This window comes from Cervus elaphus, chromosome 11 (assembly GCF_910594005.1).
Source record: "Cervus elaphus chromosome 11, mCerEla1.1, whole genome shotgun sequence".
Taxonomy (NCBI): domain Eukaryota; kingdom Metazoa; phylum Chordata; class Mammalia; order Artiodactyla; family Cervidae; genus Cervus; species Cervus elaphus.
The window spans coordinates 37588787-37613187 of record NC_057825.1 but is presented as its reverse complement, the minus strand read 5'-3'; the positions used below and the strand labels follow the sequence as shown (position 1 = coordinate 37613187).

Here is a 24401-nt window from a genome sequence, read left to right as displayed (position 1 = left end):
TGATTTCCTTTAAGTTTGGAATATTTCACATGCCTCCCTGAGTTTGCTGTGGTGCTCCAGGTGCTTTGGTACACTGTTTGGGAACCAGGATTAAATCCTGGTGAATAGGTTGGCAAGTAACACGTTACAGATTGCTCAAATGCCAGGATGAGGCTCCAACACCTACACCAGAGTCTTAATTCTTCCTGATAAATATATTCTGTTTCTTTCTAGAAAAACCTTGGATTCTGTTTGCAGGAGTTACCTATGCTCTGTGTTCATAGTGGTGGAGGTCATTAGGGGAACAAGTTTCCCCATTTTCTTCCTCACTTCTGCCTTCTTTTTCTCTTGACATCTCGTCCTCCCAGCCCCATCCCCACCCCACAGTTCTGAAGGGCTTCACCCTCCATTCTAGATCCTGATACATTTTGGGCTGTGGCTTTCACTGCTCTTTTCCATTCCAGTTTGTTTTCTAACTTCCAGATCCATGGAATTTTCTCATCACGTGATAAGCCCAACCTCACCTTATTCCTGTTGTGGGTTTATTCCTTTCTGCACTTTTAACCTTCATATAATCTAGAGAGAGTGCTTTTAGGAACTGGAGACTACTTGTCTCATTTATCTCTTACAGTAACCCAATGAAGTGAATATTTATACCCTTTTCTCACATGTAAGGTAACTGAGCTGTCATAGAGCTGGGACTCAAAGCCAAGTCTGTCTACCACCAAAGCATGTGCAATTTTTATTGTCTGTTGGGAAGAGGTATTCAATACACAGATTTAAGATGCCGTCAGAATGATTACTGATTTTTTTTAACATGTAATAAAAAATGTAATCAATTATTAATTTTACATTTTCATTAATAATCAATGATTAATGATTTTTTTTTCTTTTAACATTTAAAAGTTTTACTAGGAAAGCTGTCAGAATTGGTCAGGAGTATAAAAAATATTGAGCAACCTCTGCCTAGGGGTTTCCTCACCTACTGGATGGACCGTCTTGATCACAGATTGTCAAAACAAAAATTACACAATTCTTCCTTTAAATTAAATCTTATGCACAAATCCAGGATATTTACAGATGCATAATAATATGTGATGCTGTTCTGGTTGAGGTTAGATGGGATACCCAGAGTTCACTCCTCACTGTCCTTTGTAAAGCCGAAGACACTGCTCCATTGAGCATAGTTTTGAAAACCTTTGGTCTGAGGCTGTGAACCATTTGTCTAATTTAGGGAAAAACACATTTTTAGGAGTTTAAGAATAGTTTGGGGGCTTCCCTGGTGGCTAAATGATAAAGAATCCGCCTGCCAATGCAGGAGACATGGGTTCGGTCCCTGGTCTGGAAAGATTCCACATGCCACAGAGTAGCTAAGCCCATGTGCCTCCGCAACTGAGTCTTTGCTCTAGAGCCCCAGAGCTGCATCTACTGAAGCCTGCATGTCCTAGAGTCCATTATCCACAATGAGAGAAGACACCACAATGAGAGAAGACACCACAATAAGAAACTTGCACACCATAACTGGAAAGTAGCCCCTGCTTGCCGCAACTAAAGAAAAGCCCGCACAGCAATGAAGACCAAGCACACCAAAAATAAAAGTAAATTACATTTAAAAAAAAGTCGTTTGGTACTAAAGTAACAGCAAATGTAACTTACTTTTAAAATACTTGGGTAGGTCTTATTCTTCATTTTGTAGTTGCAGTATTATTGCAACTATATTGACATTGTCCCTAGTGCTGATTTCTAGACAGGGAAATAAGCAAAATCATCATGCTGATTTATCTTTATTGAATAGGTAATTGACTTAATTCAAAAATTGCAAAAAGGTGTATAGTGAAAGGTTTCCCTCCCACTCCACCCCCCTGTATCCACTGTTGCTCCTCTTGGGAAGAGTACTCCAGAGATCACCACTATTATTAGTTTTTTATGTGCCCTTCCATTCATAAGCATATTTGAATGTATAATATCTCTATCTTTACACCGTGGGCAGATTGGTTCTATTTAATAGAAATTGAGCAAAAGGAGTATTTAGAGTTACATGCAAAATAAGTAAAATACTCAGTATTACACATATATAATGTTTGCATTTCTTTTAACAGGAAAAAACTGAAGAGTACATCCAAATATATTTATCAAACATTATTTTTAAATGGTGAAAACAGTGACATTAAGATTTGTGCTCTAGGAGAAGAGTGGAGCTTACACAAAATATATTTATGTCAAGTAAGTATTTTATTTTTCTCTTTGAGTAGCCAAGGTAGTTGCTTAAAACAACTCAAATTCTTTTAAGTCTTATTCTTTCTCATTGTATTTCACAGTAGTCTTTTGCATGAATATTTGTCCTGTCTGATGGAAAGTCTCATTCTGTAAGAGATACACTGTGAATATTGTTAGTGAAAACTTAGTTTGGTCTAGGAAACGGATTTTGAGTTTTCATTGTCAGAGCAGCCTAGGAGTGTGTTTTTGTCATTCCACTGAGGTACTTAATTTAGTGCCTTCTGTTGACAAAAGTGGAAAAAGTTAGGGGAAGAGGATAGAATAAGGACTCAACAGTGTTTAGTTTCTTTTCTCTCTTCCTTAGTGTATTATTTTATGTCCATCTTGTGTGCAGTCATATGTTTATGAGATACTTAAATATATAATTTCTATGCCTGAATTTAGAGTACTATTGAAAGGAAAACATATATATGTAATATACTCAGAAATTGTTCCACTTAGTGAAAAGTTTAGTTGGTTCAAGTAGTAACATAAGAATTCAGTTCAGATAGTAATATGAGAATTTAGTTTTCTTTAATTAAAAACATAGTATTTTGATAAACCTAATAGTGTCTTTATCATAATTTCTTTTTCATTTTGTTAAGTCTGGCTACTTTTCTAGTATGTTCAGTGGTTCTTGGAAAGAATCCAGCATGAATACCATTGAACTGGAGATTCCTGACCAGAATATTGATATAGAAGGTAACTGCCACCATAATTACTATTATGTAAAAATGATTAAAAAAAATAACCTTTTTATCCTTTTGGCAGAAAATATTTTCTTCTAACCTTGTTAACCAGGAAAAAAGCTCCTTTTAACACTCCACAGTGACAATTTTTTATTGATTTACTCTATACTTTATCAATTCTGTTCTGTGTATCCCTAATCTTACTTTGTCATGTCAGCTTTATCAATCTGTTTCCTTCATGTTTAAAAATATATCTGCCTGGGATATAGAGGATGCAGAGTGAAGAAAGGAGAAGTATGACCAATAAACAGTAAGCCAGTAAACAGTATTCGTTGATTATTCCCTATACATAAAGATCTTTTCTGGGAACAAGTAGATGTATCAGGTAGTCAGTATTGTTTTAGAGTTATAATGGCCTTTAGATGAGGAAGCTGAGGCCAGGAGGATTTAAGAGACTTATTTTAGGTCTCAGAGCAGCTTAGTGAGGTAGGATCAGACTATAGTTCTAACTCCTATCCTGGTGCTCCCGCTTCTCTCTTTGATAACTGAAGTGGAAGTACCCAGTACTGACCTCATAGGCAAAGAATATTTATAAAGCAAACCCTGCAGGACACACATGAGAATGGCAGTAGAGAGAAGGATGGACAGGTTCAAACAACTGTGGTGGCAGGATACGCAGGAGATGCAGGTTCAGTTCCTGGGTCAGGAAGATCCCCTGGAGGAGGAAATGGCAACACTCTCCAGTATTCTTGCCAGGAAAATCCCATGGACAGACGACCACCTGACTGGTTATAGTCCATGGTGTCACAAGGAGTTGGACACAACTGAGCACTCACTCACAGGACCAGGATCCCATGCTCCGCAGTGAAGTACTGAAACACCAGGGTTAAGATTGTCATTTGGTCTGTGTAGTTGTACTTAATGATTGATCTACTCGGGGATATCGTCATAAAACTCTTTCCAAGGGTGTCTTAATTCTGACCACTAACTGATAACAAGGTTAGATGTAGGAGAATCCAGCATGATTTGATAGAATTGATGGAAATGTATAACATTGTTATTAAAGCATCATCAGTCCATAACCATTACTAGTAGTTTTATTAGTGATAATCATCTTATCCTTTTATACTAGATTTAGACATATGTCTTAGTGTATAAAGACTGTCCTTATTCTTGTAATATTCTTACAGCTAAAATTGTTATTTCATTCTATCTGTGTATTTTGATTTCAGCACTTCAGGTGGCATTTGGGTCATTGTATCGAGATGATGTCTTAATAAAGCCAAGTCGAGTCATTGCCATTTTGGCAGCAGCTTGTATGCTGCAATTGGTAAGTATGTGTATTACTCAAAAAAGAGTAACACTTGTGTCTTTGTTTCAAGGTATCCCTTCCAAAAACAATAATAAAACCTAGCTTTTTATAATTTTTAAAATAAATATATAAATACTTCTTTTGTGATAAGTCATTTAAAATGTTTAACCAAAAACTTTACTACAAATGAGCAGGGTCTTGATACTTGTGTAAAATGAATGCAGGCTGTTTCTATGTAGAGATCTTAGAATGACTATAATGTGGAACAAATATACTTGTCTAAATCCATTTATAGATTTCTATGCATTAATGGGGCTTCCCTTGTGGCTCTGCGGGTAAAGAATCCACCTGCAGTGCAGGAGACCTGTTCAGTCCCTGGGTTGGGAAGATCCCCTGGTGAAGGGAACGGCTACCAACTCCAGTATTCTGGCCTGGAGAATTCCATGGGTTATATAGCCCATGGGGTCCGCAAAGAGTCAGACATGACTGAGCGACTTTCACTTCCTTCTGTTCATTAATGACTTCCTTGACTATTATGAAGCAAGTGGCTTATGATTTGATTATTAATTCATATAGTTCATGGATTTGGAAAACATTGAGTGCTTTCTATGTAAATGTTTTCTTAGGAAATAATTGTGTGTAAACCACCTAAATGTATATAATCTATTGGTAGAATGACAGATTTGTTCATTCAACAGACGTATATTGAGCAGTGTGCCAAGCTAGGCATAGAGATCCTGAGGTAAATAAAGATATCTATGTCTTCAAGAAGCTCACAATGTAATGTGTATAGAGTCAAGGAGGAAGGGTTGATATATAGGCCCAAAGAGTAAAGTAAGAGCTGCCCAATATTATAGATATGATGATAAACTTCCTGTAGCATTTAGTGGATGTGCAAAGTGGTCACTTAAACCTGGTAGTGTTAAAGAAGGAAGTTGTGTTTGAGGTTGAGTCTTAAAAACTAGATATGTGTTTATCTTGTAAAGTAAGAATAGAGGGGAAAGAAAGAGCATTTCATGCAGAAAACTAAGATATAGAAATGAGAAAATAATGGAGCATTAGAGAATCTGAGAGGAACACAGATCTAGCATAGAACAGAAGAAGGGTTGGAGAAAAGGAGGCAGAGGCCAGATCACGAAAGTCCCTCAGTACCTTTTAAAAAGTTAACACTTTGCATATTATAAGTGCTTTTGAAAAGTTCTACTCAGAGGAAAGACAGAGTTGTATTTTAGAAAGAATGCTTTATCAATGTGAAGGATGAGCTGAAAGGAAAGTTGAGTATAAATCCTATTGCAGTAATCCACGGGAGGGTCTAGTTGAGGGTAAAAGCATGAAGAGGAAAACTGGATACTTGCAAGGTTAAGCAGGGATTATGCTCTAGACCTGATGACACAGATGGATGTTAAAAGGAAAGGGGCGGAGTCTAGAATAGCTTGCCGGAAAGTTTAAAATCCCAATTTGAGTCAACATTTTATTCGATCATTTTAAAAAGTTAAGTTTCTTTTTATGTGGCATTTTTATACTGATTTATTTGAAATAATAGTTAATAGCTTGTTAAATATCCTTGGCTGAGGTAATTTGACTTTTTTAATGTTTTGATCCTTTCAATACTTATTTTCAGTAATTATACTTTTTAAACTTTTAATCCTGTTTCAATTTTATTCTAAATTCACTTTCTGCATTATCTGTGTGACTTGGCTATTTAACAATAATACTCTTGCATGGTGGATGTAGTTCAAAAATTTGAGTAAATTCACTTTCTGCATTATCTTTGTGACTTAGCTATTTAACAGTAATACTCTTGCATGGTGAATATAGCTCAGAAATTTGAGTAAAAAATGACAGAATTCTTTCCCTATATTAAATAAAATTAGCTATATGAAATCTTCTATATAAACATTTTAGATTAAAATTTCAATGTAAGTTTAAATTGACTCATACTGTGTACTTGCCTAGCCCATTACATAGTCATCTGACTATGTAAAAAGGTCTTAGTTTTAAAAGAACAGGCAAAACAGAATGCTGCTTAAGTTTGCAAAGGTCCAGAGAGGAGGAGAACAGAAAAGAGAGTAGGAATTTTTATCTCTGTTTTACTGCTTTTACCTTCTCCCTTCCATTTTTCAGTTCAAGTATTTTGTTGAATACTTGCTGAATTTTTTTTTTTTAGGAAGTTTTACTGGACTTTCAAAAAAGACTTAGGCTTGCTGCACTTAATGGTTTTCTTTCTTTTCTTTCTTTCTTCCTTTTTTTTTTTCTTTTTAATATGTGAAAGCACATATTCAGAGCTAATTTTTCCCGCATGAAATGGGCCTTTCCAGTGCTTATTTATATTTACAGGATGGTTTAATACAGCAGTGTGGTGAGACAATGAAGGAGACAATTAATGTGAAAACTGTGTGTGGCTATTACACATCAGCAGGGACCTATGGATTAGACTCTGTAAAGAAAAAGTGAGTTACCTTACTTGTTTTTCCTCTGATTCCACTTTTGGGAATTTGACTGCTTTGGTTTCTTACGAGAATGTATAGCTATTAAAAAAAGAAAGAAAGAAAAAGAATAGAATTTGCTATAAAAGGTTCCTTTTTATATTTGGACTAATTAGTAAACTCCTCAAGTGTGGTCTCTGTGACTGTGGGTGGGTTATACATGCTTATAAAAACTATGATCCCTCTTTACAGTACATTTCTATTAAATATTTTAAAGCAGTAGGCATAATAGCTATTACAGTCGTCCCTCACTATCCGTAGGGGATTAGTTCCAGGACCTGGGTGGATACCAGAATATGCGTCTGCTCACCTCCCTTATTTAATGGTGTAGTATTTTCAAATAACCATCCTTCTGTATACAGTGAATCATCTCTGGATTATTTATAATACGAGTATAAAGGCTATGTAAATAGTTATAAATCCAGTGTAAATGCTATGTAAATAGTTGCTGTCTTGCGACAAATTTAAGTTTTGCTTTCTGGAACATTCTGAAGTTATTATTTTTTCTCCAATATTTTCAATTCTCGGTTGGTTGAATCCACGGATAGAGAACCCGCGGATACCGAGGGCTGACTGTATATCAGTGCAACTACTGGCAGTGTTTTTAACTCTTGAGAATTGCAGTACCCATTTTCAAATTATAAAGAAGGTAACAGAAGTATGTAAGGCCCTTCATAAACCATTTAACACAAACTTGAAGTTTTCTCAATTAGAAAGACTCTTATTAATATTAAGGGAATATTCCCTTACTAACTGCTGACAAAAACAGTACTAAATTTCCAGTTGTTAAATTAAAATATTTGAGCATGTCCTAGCAAGATTAATATTCTGTTTTTACTTTAACTGTATGTCCTACTTAATAAACCATAAATATATAATGTATAATGAAATAATTCCATGTTTTAATTTCAGGTGCCTTGAATGGCTTCTGAACAATTTGATGACTCACCAGAATGTTGAACTTTTTAAAGAACTCAGGTATTTGAATTTTAAAGAGCTTCATAATTATCCAAAATACGGTTCTTCATTTGTTAAAATATGCAAGACATTTTTGTATAAAACAAAAATATATTATGAAAAAGTGAACTTAATGAAATGTATCTAAGTTTCTTTCCTTTGTTGTAAATGATACAATGCATTTTTTGGATACAGTGCATATTATGTCTACTGTTTTGATCAATTTTAATGGAAAAATTCATTGCTGCTGTAAAACTATAGAAAGTCTCTAGGGTTATCTCACTTTTGCTGGACTCTTAGAGAATCTAAACATTTATTTTAAAAATCACCATCTCTTATTATCCAGAAATTACATTTGAGAAAGTTGTCTTAAACATGTTACTAAGACTGATGAAACTAAATTCACAATTAAGGTGGGCTTCTGATCTGGTTTGCTTGTTCTTCCTTCCTCCCTTCAAGTAGCTTCTGAATGGCTGCTATATGTAAAGGTGCTCTGTTAAGGGCTTTGGAGGCAGAGATAATTATGTCATGGTCTCTGCTCTCTCTGAACTTATTTGTAATAATGGAGCTAACATATCTGCTATGGGTCTGAGAAATTCAGAGTTGGAATGAACTTTTAAAGACCAGAGACTCTATAAACACTTTCAGGGTTTCAGGCTTGCAGAACAGGGTTCAGTACCCTTTTCTGAAACAGGGGTACAAATGTCCCTGGGAGTATATAGCATTCTGATGGAAATGTACAAAACCAAAGGCTTAACATTGAGTGGCTTACTGGTTTGTCAGTTTTGCTGACTTTTGGGGGGAGAAGAGTAGGGAGGAGTAGGAGAGAAGTAAACATTTTTATGTTTAAATACATCGTGGAATAGAGAGAATTCAAGTTTCTTTGGGCTTATAAGTACAAAAATTAATAGAAATGTTATTTTTATGACTAGCCTTCTCCTAGATTCCTGGGTCCTTTCCTTTCATCTGCCCTTAAGAGGTACTTTGATAGAAAGATTTGAGAAGTATTGTATTCAACCAGAAAATCATCACCTAAATGATGTCAAGACATAAACAAAGTCATTAGAAACATTTTTTCTCTTCTATAATTCTCACTGAGCTTTTTTCAAAAGGAAGATAAATCATAGTGGTCACCTTAAAAATACAGATGCTCTTCTGGCTTGTTTTTAGGGTAGTGGGGGGAAAGGGAAAAAAGGAAAGAGCTAGTAATATCATTTCCATTCTAAATTTACACTAACACTTATTTCTTGATATTACTTCCTTAATAAAATAAAAATTTGTTTTATGACTAAACAATTCTCTTAAGCCTAGAGGTAAAAGGTTACTTTGAAGATAAATCTCCTTCAGTGAATTTTGACAGAATTTTTGTTAATTGAATAAAAGGGAAAGGCAAAAGAAAGGGAGGGCTGCCACTTTATCAGAGTATGCTAAAACTTATCTTATTAGGACTTTGCTTTACCTTTATTAATCAGCGGAGCAAGCTCTTTGTTTCCTCAGCAGTGCAAGAAAAAACCTTTTGCAGCATACAGTCTGAATTATAAGTATCCTTACATTCAAATAGATTGTTTTTGTCTAAGATTCTTTGTCTTGGGCAAAAAGACTGATGTAGTTTTTTAATTCCGTGTTTTCTTTTGATAAAAAGGACTTTAAAAAGTTTTCAGTTCCACCAGGGTCTTTAACTTTGGTATAAAGCGAGGCTCACTACTTCTGTTTTATCTTTTCTAGTATAAATGTCATGAAACAACTCATTGGTTCATCTAACTTGTTTGTGATGCAAGTGGAGATGGATGTATACACAGCCCTTAAAAAGGTATTTCCATAATGTGATGTGTGTAAAGATAGCCACTCAGCATTGCTTATAATAGTGAAAAACTAAAAACAGCTAGTGTCCAGTGGTAAGAGAGTGATTATACATGCAAGAAAAGGAAAAGGAAATATGCCAGAATGCTAAGTCTTTAGGCTTTAGGGAATTGGTATCATGAGTAATTTTAATTGTATTCTTTATACTTTTCTCTTCTAGGAATACATTTCTGTTTTTTCCAAGGTTTTTTTTTTTTTTTTCAATAATTAACATGTTATTTACATGATCAGAAATGTTAAATATTTTATATGGTTTTCAGAAATGTTTTCAGAATTGAGCTTTAGTTGAATTAATAACTTTATGATGAATTTTTCACACATTTTTCTAGAGAACGTTGAGATTCTTTTAAAGGTCTTTTGTACTTAAGGCATATGTCTCACTTCATCCTTTTGTAAGGTTTCAACATTTTTAGTGTAATTTTGTTTTCACAACTCTGAAGAGACAAATGGGCTATTACTTTTGTTCTATAGATGGTAACACTTAGACAGAACCCAGGTCTGTGAGTTCTAGTCTGTTGCTTTCCCCACTGCGTGATTTTGCTGTTAGCCTTTTGTCCTTAGCACCAAGTTTACATTAATATGGTCATGAAACCTGGGAATGAGTCACCTTCTGGGTGAGAGTCTATTACTATTTTTCCTCAAAGAAGTTTAGTAATGTGGTCACCTATCATTAAAGGACGGTAGACAGCCCATTTCTATCTCTGAGCCACTGGTAGCACTCTTTCTTTCTCATAAGTATTGATGAATGCTTACTATGTGCTAGGCACTGCTCTAAGTATGTTACCCGTATTAATTCTAATGTCCTGTGAGGTTGACATATTATCATGCTCATCTTGCAAATGAAGAAATTAAAGCCCAGAGAAATTAGGTAATTTCCCTCTCTATTAATTGACAGGGCCAGGATTTAAAAATTCATCTTCTTCATTACTGTGCATACTGTCTCAACAGCAGTTAGACAATGAGAAACTCCTTTTTCCCATATTTAATTTCTTTTTTAATGTCACATAGTATGTAGTGAAATTTGTTAATTGAGTAAAATAAATTAGTAAATTTTATATACTGTATATATATATGTGTATTGTGTCTACACTCTATAATATAGTATATTTTATATGTATGTGTGTACACACACACATGTAGAACATTTACCTTTTCAATGCTAAAACTATAGTGCATTTGAAGCCATAAATATTTTTCAGGTATTAGCTTATTCCATATATGCTCATCTAGTTTTTATCTTTGGACCACAATTAATGCCATGATGAATTTAAGGCTTATCAAGAGCATATCATGTAATAGTTGTACTTCTTTCAGTTGCTTATAAAATGGAAATTACATGTTTTAGATAGTATATTTTAAGAGAGCAGTTTGAAAATGTGAACTCAAAATGATGAAGTTTTACGGGTTTTTTTTTTTTCTTATTTTTTTTAATCTAGTGGATGTTCCTTCAACTTGTGCCTTCTTGGAATGGATCTTTAAAACAGCTTTTGACTGAAACAGATGTCTGGTTTTCTAAGAGGAGAAAAGGTGTGACTAAAATTGTTATTCAAACTTTTTTTTTAAATTGAAATTTAATTAAAATTGAACCCTGATTTATTGATAGAGAATTTTAGCGCTGGAGAGGACCTTGGCAATGATCTAACTCAGTCCCTTATTTATACTGAAAAAATTTAGGTTGGATAAAAGAGATTACAGAAAAAAAAAATTTAATGGCCATCAGGAGCAAAAAAGTGGATAAAAATGACAGTCCTTAGTTCATGATTTTCTTAATTCACTATCATTGTTTACCTATGCATAGCTACCTTTTTCTTTAAAAAAAAAAGTATTGAACCTCAATGAACTAATCAAGTACTAGAACATTAATAATTCAGTCTATTCATGGGCTTCTTTCCTGTTGTGTCACTTCAGCTTTCCCCAACCACTGTCTTTAATTTTGTGTTTATTTTTCCCTTGCTTTTAAAAAATAATGTTATGGCATTCTACACATGTCTTAACATGAATGCATAACATAGTGATGTGCTGGTAAGCTGGCTTTCTGAAAAAATAATCACTTATTTATAGCATTTTTTTTTTTAATTTTAATGATAACAAATTTTCTTAGCATGACTAATTTCAGGCTAACATGATACTACTGAATGTGGAGTTGGAAAGAAATGCATGCCATCAGCTCCTGTGAGCCAGTACAAGCCAGATTCAACTTACTCCTGGACAACATATCATCCTGTTTTTGTTGTTATTGAACTATTTCATACTGTGGTATTGCTTTTCACTTCCTTGAAAACTAAAGAGATTGAACAGCTCTTTGTGTGTTTATCAGCATATGTTTCTTCTGTGAAACATCTGTTCAGGTCTTTTTCCTATTTTAATATTGTAATTGTCTTTTCTTACTGATTTATGGGCATTCTTTATATATTCTTAATAACCAATTCTTTGTCACAAATATGTGTTGCATTTATCTTTCAGTTTAGATTGTTTTTTAACTTTTTTAAAGGTGTATTGGTGAATAGAGACTCTTATATTAAAATTCAGTGTGCTCTTTTAGTCTTATTTAAATAAATTTTCTAGAATTATGTAGTGAGATTTACTAGGTAATTATTTTTCCTTGAAGCTAATGACCAAAAATGTGTAAATGACCATAGCAATAAAATCTAACTTGATTTGCTTTAAGAATAAAACACTAAATTTCTGTCCTAAGTTATACTTTATGGAAGTTAAAGAGGGATTTAAGAAATTGTAAAGGAAAAAAGTAGAGGAGAAAATTTAAGTTAAAAAATAGAAGTTAAAGCTGGAAAAGATAAGGTAGAAAAGCTAAAAAGACAAAGAGGCTCAATAGAACAGTAGATGTTAGGTACATTTTGACATAAATTTATGCTCATTTGAGCTCCAGTTGGATTAACTGCAACAGTCCATCAAGAGAGGAATTACTCTGTAGCCTGAGTGGCAGAAACTAGAATAGGAAGCTGTGGTCCCCTCTGCCTTCTGGTTTTCCCACTCTAGGCCCTCTGTCTCAGCCTCAATAGTATAAAAGTATACAGTTTAAGATAACTTTTCAGGGAAACATTTACTGCATAAGGCCTGATGCCCTTGTTTTTCAAAGTTTATTTCAAACAGTCTTTAAATTATAAAAGTGACAAATACCCAGAAAATAAGCCCAAAAAGATCACTTGCAGTCCCCTTATCCACTACATTTTACTGTATTCCTCTTTGTTGTTGTTTAGTCGCTCAGTCGTGTCCGACTCTTTTGCGACCCCATGTACTGTAGCCCACCCAGCTCTTCTGTCCATGGGATTCTCCAGGCAAGAAGACTGTAGTGTGTTGCCATTTGCTTCTCCAGGGGATCTTCTTGACCCAGGGATTGAGCCTGGGTCCTCATTGCAGGCAAATTCTTTATCGTCTGAGCCAGCAGGAAAGCCCAGGGGAAGCCCAATATTTCTCTTAGGTTATCTTAATTATTTGTCTTTTCAGATATATATGCATCAGGACCAAGAGAACAATAGAAATTTAGAAAATTTTCTGCATAGTTATACTTAAGGATTGCTTCTTTTATTTCCTATCCTTAATAGCAACAAGGCTGAGTCCACTGCTGTGGGTATACCTTGTAACAGAAAACAGGCTAAGGATTATGTGCAACTCCACGCTTGATAGCAGCAGACCTTTCCTTCCCACTCATGAGAGCATATTGGAATGCAGCTGAGAGTATTTTTGGAAATAAGCTTAAATTCTCCCTGAAGAAGAAATTCATAACTTTGAATTATTTTAACAATAAATACTACCCTTGTGTTGCAGATTCACAGCTACAGTGTCTTTGTATCTTATTTTGTATTGTAGTACAGAATTAAGGTTTTAAGTAATGTTCATCACTTGTAACTAAAGTATAAATTAGAAAGATGCCAAGAAATGTTCCAGGTCCTTTGTGTCTTGTGAAGACCCTTGAGTGAGGCATTTGGGCTCGAGTTCCACTGAAGTGTTCAGTCCCTGGGAAAAGGGATTCTAGAAAGATATCCTACCCTCAACCACCATTCTTAAGCCTTCCTTTCCCACCTTGCTGGGCTATGTTCTGTAAGCTCCAATCCCCAGAAAGGCATCAATTGAATTCCCAGCCCAAGGGTCTAATTAGGACCAAAGTTAATTTCCTGGGGCTTTTTTCTAAATCTCCCCAAGTTCAAATAGATAAATTAATAGATTTTGAAAAGAATGGCTATTTAGTTTAAGCTTTTTTGTTTGGTTTTATTTGTTCTGTAGATTTTGAAGGTATGACCTTCCTTGAAACTGAGCAAGGAAAACCATTTGTGTCAGTATTCAGACATTTAAGGTTACAGTATATTATCAGTGATTTGGCCTCCGCAAGAATTATTGAACAAGATTCTCTAGTACCTTCAGGTAAGAACATGATAAATTTGTGATTGTAAGTAAAATCTTTCTGATTATAATAGTAATATATATCATAGAAAAATAATAATGAAGAAAATAGACGTTATCCTTAATTCCAGTAAGGACTTTTATACCACGCAGAATCTTACCATGTAGATAATTTTCTGTGTTCACATTATATATTGTGAGTATCTTCCCGTATCTTTAAATACTCTTCAGAACATTTAAGTGGCTGTATAGTATTCTATAATGTGGGTGTTCTTTAATTTGCTTAACCAGTACACTATTTTGGACTAGACTTTGACTTTCGAAGTGTTATTTAGAGGTCAATTTCTTTTTCTATTAATACTGCTTAAATTTGCTGTTTTCTGTTTCGTATCCTAGTCTTAAACTTTATGTCAAAGCAAATATAATATCTTTACTAGTTATGATTTAAAACTTGTGAAACAATTACTGTTTTAATTTTCTAAGTTAAGTGTCTAGTGCTTGTGTAGGATTAAGTTTAGTACTATATTCACATTTAAGAAATAGAAAGTAGCATTTGAAGATTTACTTGTAAATTTGTATAGATTTGTCTGAGAATTATAATTTTTTGACACCTTAGTTTTTAACATAATTGTGTTTATAGATTTAAATTGTTGTTGAAATCTGTACATTTATTTATAAAGGTATTCAGTGGAAACCAGACTGAGAGTTAACATTTCTGGTAGTTAGAGTAATGTGTTTTGTAATAAAATCACTCAGGCAGGTTTACAGACAGAGTGCTTTTGTGTTAATTTTGTATTATTCATTTGTATTATATTTATGTGGGTTGTGAGTCTGAGATTTGTTTGTTTGCTCAGTCTCCATTTCATTTGAAGATCATGTTCCCCTTTAGTATAGCAGCTTTATAATAGCTTTAGTATATATTATACATCAAACACTAGCCGTGTTTGGTGCCAGGGCTTGTTACATGCTCCCACTCTAATCCTACTTCTTTGAAGGCTCTCTCTAATAAATTTTTAAAGAGTTTAAAAAATAAAGTCTGTTCTAAAGTAGTTTAGGTGTGTCTATGATGCAAGGGGATAAGCTTTATATTTTTGGAATGTAAGATGGGCATAAATATTTCTAGTCTGACTTTGCTTTAATATAAAATTGACAAGAATTTAGATCCCAAACTTCTGACCAGATTTCATCCATGATTTTTTCTGACTTAAAATTACAATAGAGGGCAAATTTTTTCATTTTAAAATATAAATGGACAAATAGTTTTTGCTGTATATCTGAATAAATTATCATTTCAAAAGCAGGGTATAAATGAAATTAAATCCCATGCTGTTTGTGAGAGGGCAAAAAGTGACCACGTAGCTCACACCTTCAAGATACATTGGTATATTCTCTCAATAGGAATGTATCCTAGATTTGAAATAAGTGAAAACAGTTTCAATTATGTAGCTGAAATTCGCTGATCATTTTTCAGAAATAGTGCCAAATGTGTTAATGTTATTCACAATTCAGTAATCTGGGGAATTTTAATATATACATCTTTTATCATCTTTAGGTCAGAATTAAATTCAAATGGAAATTAAAAGAGAAAAAAATTAAACTTTTAATAGAGATATGTTAATTCCAAATTAAATCCAGACTTTGTGTAGAAACATTGTAGTATTTTAGGATTTAACTGTGTTAAGCACAGTTGAACTCCATTATTTCATAGAATTAGATTTGTTGTGTTCAGTCGTTCAGTTGTATCTGACTCTTTGTGACAACATGGACTGCCCCACACCAGAATTCCCTGTCCTTCACCATCTCCTGGAGTTTATTCAAATACATGTCCATTGAGTTGGTGATGCTATCTAACCATCTCATCCTCTGCCACCCCCTTCTTTTGCCTTCAATCTTTCCCAGCATAAGGATCTCCCAGTGAGTAGACTCCTTGCATCAGGTGGCCAAGGTATTGCAGCTTCAGCTTCAGCATCAGTCCTTCTAATGAGTATTCAGAGTTGATTTCCTTTAGGACTGACTGGTTTGATCTCCTTGCAGTCCAAGGGATTCTCAGTAGTCTTTTTCCAGTACCACAATTCGAAAATATCAGTTCTTTCGTGCTCAGCCTTTTTTGTGGTCCAGCTCTCACGAATTAGATTTACCTTAGGTGAGGTCATTAAGTCTGTTTTGTTCTATACTCTCATTGTCATGCTTCCCTCCCGGTTGATACCTCTGACCTATCTTGTTACCATCTCTCCCAGACCTTTCTCTTTACATCCTCTCCTATATTCCCTCCATTTTATTTAGCTCTCTCAGAAGAGAGTATTTTCCCTCTGTGGAGGACTCTCTCTCAACACATCCTGCTAATAAAGGGTTAAGAGGCCACATAGTCATCGGTCCAGCCACCTGAGTGCCCTTTCTAAATCCCTGTTGCATGTGATCAAGCTCATACTCTCTTCTTTCTCTTCTGATCCCCAGTCTTTCTTTCACATTCATTTAAGACCTGGACACTTGATTTCTTGCTGCTTCTCCACCCTTCTTCAGTAATGTAATGTGTCCATATTATCATTAGATTTACTAGCCTCCTAGTAATTTGACCTTAACTCCTGTAACATTTATCTGCTGATCATTAAGCACTTGCTACATTTGAATCTTCCTGTAACCCAGAATTTCTCAGCATCAGAAATCCAGTAGTTTGCAGGCTATAAATAACCTTCTAGATGGTTCGTAGTCTCATCCCTCTTACACTGTTATTTGATTTCCAGTCCATTCTGAACTCCATTTTCTGCCAGTCTTTCAAGCCTCCTACTTTTTTCTTCCTTTCAGACCTGGATTTCATGTTAGATCATCTGAACTGCTCTCTCTCACAGTTGCCTTCAACTTTTTGTCCTACTTTACAAAATTCTAAAACTAAATTAAACCTTCTTTGTTCTTAATACCCTCTACTTTGTGCTGAGTACTGCTCCAGAACATTCTATAACTTTATATTGGTGCCACTGCAAACTCATATTTCATTGCTAAGCTTGGACCTTGTGACTCCTTATATCACTTTTACTTGGTGACTTTTTAAAATTTGCTTCAGCAGTTGTTTATCAAACCTCTGCCCCTCTGTTCAAGTTTCCTCTCCAGTCACCTCACTATCAGTGGGTGGTGGTGGTTTAGTTGCTAAGTCATGTCCGACTCTTGCGATCCTGTAGGCTATAACCTGCCAGACTCCTCTGTCCATGGGATTCTCCAGGCAAGAATACTGGAAGGGGTTGCCATTTCCTTCCCCAGGGGATCTTGCCCAACTAGGAATCGAACCTGAGTCTCCTGCATTGCAGGCAGATTCTTTACCAACTGAGTTACAAGGGGAAGCCCATGGGAACTCTGTTGTTTTTTATATAAATTCAAGGTAATCAGGCAAAGATTTATTCAGATTTCTGGTCTTACTCACCTCTCCTTCCTGTCCTGTCCCAGAGGTTGAAGTGCTTCCTTCCTATTCAGGCCAACTTCCTACTGTGTTCATAATCCTATAATTTTATGCTATCATTTAATAATCTGTATCTTCAGCCCCTCCTGTTCTCCCTCAGCTTATAAATATGGTCAAACTCTTATTAAAAAAACGAACCAAATCCCCCCACTCCCGTCTGGACCCTGAGTCCCCTTCATGGTAACTATTCCTCTGCCTTAGAATCACCTTCTTCAAAGTAGTCTATAGTTGCTGTCTCCATCTTCTTACCTTTCAGACTTTTCTCAACCCACTACAATCTGTCTTTTGCCCCCACTATTTTACTGAAACTTTCTAGCAAAAGTTAGGACTGTCCTGTTTTTAAAATCTAGTGATTTTATGTTAGTCCTGTTTTAACTTCCCTAGCATTTTATATCATGGTTTATTATTTTTTCTTTCAATTCTGTACAGGACTTAGTTTAGAAATACTATACTCTTCTGATTCTTTCCCTGTCTCTCTGACCATTCATTTTCTTTTGTAAGCTTCTCTTACTCTGCCCACCTCTTAACCTCCTAAGTGTGCCCTTGGCCCATTGATCTTTTCATTCTACATAGTGTCCCCAAATGATTTCCTTCATTCCTATGATTTATTGAAAGAATACAGTTCTGACCTCTTCCCTGAGTTTCATACTTAGATATCCAACTGATAGCTTGCCATCTATAAATTGCTTCAGTTCATCTATTCAAAAGAATACTTAATCTTTCCCCTCCGGTCCTAATCCCTGCATTCTTTTTCCTGTATTTGCTTATCAATCATCAACATTAATAACTTGCCCAGCCTCTCAAAAATGGCAGAATCCTGGAAGTCATCCTGTTCCTCCTCAGACTTTTTTCTTCCACATCCATTCACCATGTCCTGTATATTTTTTTCTTAGATAATTCTCAAACCTTTTTTTTTTTTTTTGTACCTGCTACCACTTCCTTGTTAAGGCATCATTATCTCTTGCTAGGTTACTCTAGTACAGAATATATCTGTGGCTCTCTTGGGCCATATGTTTTTCATCTTTTTCTCTTAGGTACTTGGTAGGTAGTAGGCACTCTGTGTGAACTAAAATTGTGTCCTAAAACATACTAACTTACATATGGCCCAACACTGCATTTACTCTATCAAATAAGTTCAGATTCTAATTCCTAATCTAAGAATTATAAAGGGGAGAAGAAAAAGTAAATGTGTAAATTCTTTAGTGTCCCAGTAACATGCCAGATTATGCATTTAATGTCTATTAAGTAACATAATCTGTAAAATTATCAAGGTAATTGTTCCGTATTATACATGAAGTATTACTATCCTGTCACACAGCTAGTTAGAAGCAGAGCTCAAATGCCAGCCCAAGTCTTTCCTGTTCTAAAGCACCCCCCCCCCCTTTTTTTTTAACTGCATCTTGTGTGTGTGTTAGTCGCTTAGCCTAAGTAAGCGTGTGTTGGACTCTGTGACCTGTCAGGCTCTTCTGTCCATGGAATTCTGCAGGCAAGAATACTGGAGTGGGTTGCCTTTCCTTCTGCAGGAGATCTTCCTGACCCAGGGATTGAACCCAGGTCTCCTGCGTTGCAGGCAGATTCTTTACCATCTGAGCTATAGGGAAGTCCCCAACTGCAACTTACTGGTTACTTAAAAGAATTCCAGTAGGTTTAATCTCTTTAAAATTGCATATCCAATTGTGTAAATTTAAGCAGTAATTTTGAGTCACCATTCTTTCAAGTATGTTTGATTTGGCTCTTGATAACAAAGTAGTGAAATAGATTTATTCCCTTAACGGGTATCCTTGTAACTTTTTAATGTCAGGAATTACTGTTGTGGGTATAATGGGGGAACTTTTAATATTTTTGTAAGTTAGGTAGAGATAATAATCGTTAAAGTATGAATTTTATGAAAATAAGTTGCTTAAAATGGAAAGATACAATATAGAAATTCATATAAGTAGTTTTATTGAAAAATACTGTACTCAGTAAGTTAAATTGTCATCTTTTGGAACTAGATTTTTAGATTATTATACATGAAGACCTTTGGGCTGAACTACTCCATTTTTATACTAATATACCTAGATGCTCTGTACAAGATATTCTTACTTATCCAGATAGGAATTTTTATTATGTAGGCTTTTTCCTACACCTTCATGATCTAATTCTGACAATGTGCTTCATATAATAGTTCAACCTATAGGCTGTTTTTTGCTATAAAGCTTTACTGGTTGTGAATAGATTTTTGTATGTTGTGTATACTTGAATATCAGTTCAGTTCAATCGCTCAGTTGTGTTTGACTCTTTGTAACCCCGTGGACTGCAGCACGCCAGGCTTCCTTGTCCATCACCAACTCCCAGAGCCTACTCAAACTCATGTCCATTGTGTCGGTGATGCCATGCAACTATCTCATCCTCTGTCGTCCACTTCTCCTCCCACCTTCAATCTTTTCCAGCATCAGGGTCTTTTCAAATGAGTCGATTCTTAGCTTCAGGTGGGCCAAGTATTAGAATTTCAGCTTCAGCATCAGTCCTTCCATATTCATTCAGGACTGATTTCCTTTAGGATGGACTGGTTGGATCTCCTTGCTGTCCACAGGACTCTGAAGAGTCTCAAAACTCTCTTCTCCAACACCACAGTTCAAAAGCATCAATTCTTCTGCGCTCAGCTTTTTTTTTTTTTTTATTAGTTGGAGGCTAATTACATCACAACATTTCAGTGGGTTTTGTCATACATTGATATGAATCAGCCATAGATTTACACGTATTCCCCATCCCGATCCCCTCTCCCACCTCCCTCTCCACCCGATTCCTCTGGGTCTTCCCAGTGCACCAGGCCCGAGCACTTGTCTCATGCATCCCACCTGGGCTGGTGATCTGTTTCACCATAGATAGTATACATGCTGTTCTTTTGAAATATCCCACCCTCACATTCTCCCACAGAGTTCAAAAGTCTGTTCTGTATTTCTGTGTCTCTTTTTCTGTTTTGCATATAGGGTTATCGTTACCATCTTTCTAAATTCCATATATATGTGTTAGTATGCTGTAATGTTCTTTATCTTTCTGGCTTACTTCACTCTGTATAAGGGGCTCCAGTTTCATCCATCTCATTAGGACTGGTTCAAATGAATTCTTTTTAACGGCTGAGTAATATTCCATGGTGTATATGTACCACAGCTTCCTTATCCATTCATCTGCTGATGGGCATCTAGGTTGCGCTCAGCTTTCTTTACAGTCCAACTCTCACATCCATACATGACTACTGGAAAAACCATAGCTTTGACTAGATGGACCTTTGTTGGCAAAGTAATGTCTCTGCTTTTTAATATGCTGTCTAAGTTGGTCATAGCTTTTCTTCCAAGGACCAAGTGTCTTTTAATTTCATGGCTGCAGTCACCATCTACAGTGATTTTGGAGCCCAAAAATAGCCCATCTATTTGCCATGAAGTGATGGGACCGGATGCCATGATCTTAGTTTTCTGAATGTTGAGCTTTAAGCCATCTTTTTTACTCTCCTTCTTCACTTTCATCAAGAGGCTCTTTAGTTCTTCTTTGCTTTCTGCCATAAGTGTGGTGTCATCTGCATATCTGAGGTTATTGATATTATTCCTGGCAATCTTGATTCCAGCTTGTGCTTCATCCAGCCTGGCATTTCACATGATGTATTCTGCATATAAGTTAAATTAGAGGGGACAATATACAGCCTTGATGTACTCCTTTTCCTATTTGGAACCAGTCTATTGTTCCATGTTCAGTGCTAACTGTTGCTTCTTGACCTGCATACAGATTTTTCAGGAAATACCTGAATATACACTTTTTCATTTAAGCAAGCTAGGGGTGTATCTTATCTTTCTGTTTTTTAAAGTTTTGTAAATCTAAGACATTTAGATTTTCAAACAGTTTGCTCTTGGAGACCCCCTTCCCCACATCCTTTGTATAAGACAAGAGAAATTATCTAAATAAATTCATTCTCACCTTTTTCTATTAGAAAAGTACTGTGTTTACATTTAAGACTATTATCATTACATCTGCAACTGCTGATTTATAGTGCTATCCAGTGCCTCCTTGATGTGCCAATTTGGAGTTTGTTTCGGATTTTGGTCCGATAAAGTTTAAAATAAGTGGTTGAACTTGTTTTCACTAAGTGGAAGTTTCTTGAAGGCACTTTTTCAGAATCTTTCTACAACACTAACTGCCGAAAAGGATTCTGGCAAACTCTACCTTTTGGAGATATGTCTGCATATAATCATATTAAAAGCTCTACATAAAGGCAGTTGTTTCACTTTTCATCCCATGTTTTTCAGTCTTGTTTTTTTCAGGGATTTCTCCTTATGTATCATCTGTCAGCACTGCTTTCGAACCAGTGGTTCTGTTGACTTATTTGAGGCTGATGCTATTGGATGAACTACCAGTGATTGAAAAGATTTCTAATTTGACTTTTTACCTTTAGATAAAGGCAAGAAAGGAGGGACAAAAATACCTACACACATTTTTAACTTGTTAAAAATGTTTTTAGGAAACTCCATGGCACAACCAAAAAAAAAAAAAAGTTTTTTAGTTTTAAAGGAGATTATTCAAAGTTGTTGAAACTAAGTTTTAAATCATTTTCATGGAATATAGCTTATATGATATTTGTGAATGTGAATGTATAACCTTTTCATTACATTTTTATAAGTAAATAATGAAAAGCCATATTCTATCTCTAAATCAGTGAATTTCAAACTATAGGCATAACCTGTAGTGAGTTGAGAAATCATTTTAACGGGAAGGGTCAGCTGTTTTTTAAAAAAATAAAATACAGTAAAACAAAACTTAAAAATCCAAATACATTGCAAGTGAGATTGAATATGTTTGTAGATATACTGAGTCACATAAACTTTGCTGTTAATCTTTACCTACTAAAGATGAATTGTTTGTCACCTAGATATTTAGCAGTTATTCTTTATAATGGCAACAATATTATTTTGAGGAAAGAAACACTCAAAAGTATATTTATGGAGGATATTGAGGAAGGACACTAATAAATCAGTGCAAATCATCTGGGTACCTTTATTCGGTAGAGAATTATGACATGAACATCCAGATTTTAATTGCGCTAGGGTTTTCCCCCTGCCTTTTGGTAGAGATAGACAAATCACTTAACTTAAAAATTAGAAAAACTGTCCTTTTAGTTGGGAATAAATAAGAACAAAAAAATAAATAAGGTGCTAAGCCAGTTCTACTTAGGTTTTTAGTAAGTCCATGTTTTTATGTAAAATAATTAAAATTTCAGTTTCCAAAGTCTCATTTTATAGAAAAATTAATATGCTTACTACTGAAGGAAAACATCTATTATGTTGCATTTACAGTAATTTTAATTATAATAGTTATCTAAACCTAATGTGTCAGAATTATTTATTGAGTGTGCTTGATTCATCTAATAATTTAGAAATGGTTTACTTCTCATTATTTAGTTGCTTTTAGATAATTCAGTACAGGAACATTCCATTATTCAATTTTCTATTAAAGCTTTTGTAAACACTGAAAATAATACTTTTGGTATGTTTCTCACATGAAAATCAGTATGAGCTATGAAGAGAAAACCATTAAATGTAAGAATACACTTTTAACTAAAAATTTAAATATATGTGTTTAAAGTAGAGTCTGTCCTAAGGCAAAGGAAGATAACGTTTACCACTTTAAAGGCCATATGTTGTAGCATATTTGTAAAATACAAATGACCAGCTTTACTTATTGCCATTTTAAATTTGAATTTTAAGATGGTAAAAATTTTATCAACATCTTAAAATTTTAAATCCTTTGTTTTTCCATATTTCTTATTATATTATATTTGTTTTTACACTTTAGAATGGCTATCTTCTGTGTATAAACAGCAGTGGCTGGCTATGCTCCGAGCAGAACAAGACAGTGAGGTGGGGTAAGTATAGTATATCGTGTGTGTGTGTGTGTGTGTGTGTGTGTGTGTGTGTGTGTGTGTGTGTGTGTGTGTGTGTGTGTGTGTGTGTGTGTGTGTGTGTGTGTGACGCACACTCATATCTGACTCCTTGTGACACTATGAACTGTAGCCTGCCAGGTGTGTGTGTGTGTGTGTGTGTGTGTGTGTGTGTGTGATGCACACTCATATCTGACTCCTTGTGACACTATGAACTGTAGCCTGCCAGGCTCCTCTGTCCATGGAATTCTCCAGGCAAGAATACTGGAGTGGGGTGGCCATTCCCTTCTCCAGGGGATCTTCCTGACCCAGAGATGGAACTCACATTGCAGGCAGATTCTTTACTGTCTGAGCCACCAGGGAAGCCCCCATGGTACATCATAGGATTATTTTTTTAAAAAAAAAATTTTTTTTAATACTGAATTTAGTTGATTTTACAATATTGTGTTTTAGATGTACATCAAAAAGATCCAGTTATATATATATATTTATATTCAGATTATTTTCCATCATAATCTATTACAAGATGTTGAATATAGTTCCCTGGGCTCTACAGTAAATCCTTGTTGCTTATCTGTTTTATGTATAGTTGTTTGTATCTGTTAACCTCATACTCGTAATTTATCCCTACACCCCAAGCCTTTCCCCTTTAGTAACCATAAGTTTGTTTTCTATGCCTGTGAATCTGATTCTGTTTTATAAGCAAGTTTGTTGGGTATTTTTGTATAGATTCATTTTTATTGTTTTTTAGATTCCATGTATAAGTGATATCATATGATAATTTGTCTGACTTACTTCACATAGTACAATATTCTCTAGATCCATCCATGTTGCTGCAGATGGCATTATTTCATTCTTTTTTATGGCTAAGTAATATTCAACTTTATATATTTATGTGTGTGTACACCATATCTTTCTAAGACAATCATCTGTTGATGGGCCCTTGGGTTACTTAGATGTCTTGGCTACTGTAAATAGTGCTAGGGTGCATGTATCCTTTTGAATTAGAGTTTTCATCATTTTGGGAAATATGCCTGGGAATGGCATTGCTTGATCATATGGTGGCTCTAATCTAGTTTTTTAAGGAACCTCTGCACCAGTTTTTCATGGCAGTTGCACCAATTTGCATTCCAATTAACAGTGTAGG

At 35.1% G+C, this 24401-nt stretch overlaps 1 protein-coding gene across 1 annotated transcript in view; it reads left to right on the top strand.

The window, feature by feature from the left end:
- GMCL1 (germ cell-less 1, spermatogenesis associated) overlaps nt 1-24401 on the top strand; it is a 47706-nt gene that overhangs the window by 4992 nt on the left and 18313 nt on the right. The window contains exons 2-10 of the mRNA XM_043917547.1: nt 2079-2202; nt 2841-2937; nt 4157-4254; nt 6574-6686; nt 7635-7700; nt 9405-9489; nt 10976-11066; nt 13782-13919; nt 23170-23239. Of these exons, the coding sequence (XP_043773482.1) occupies nt 2079-2202; nt 2841-2937; nt 4157-4254; nt 6574-6686; nt 7635-7700; nt 9405-9489; nt 10976-11066; nt 13782-13919; nt 23170-23239 (882 nt within the window). The remainder of the gene's footprint in view (nt 1-2078; nt 2203-2840; nt 2938-4156; nt 4255-6573; nt 6687-7634; nt 7701-9404; nt 9490-10975; nt 11067-13781; nt 13920-23169; nt 23240-24401) is intronic.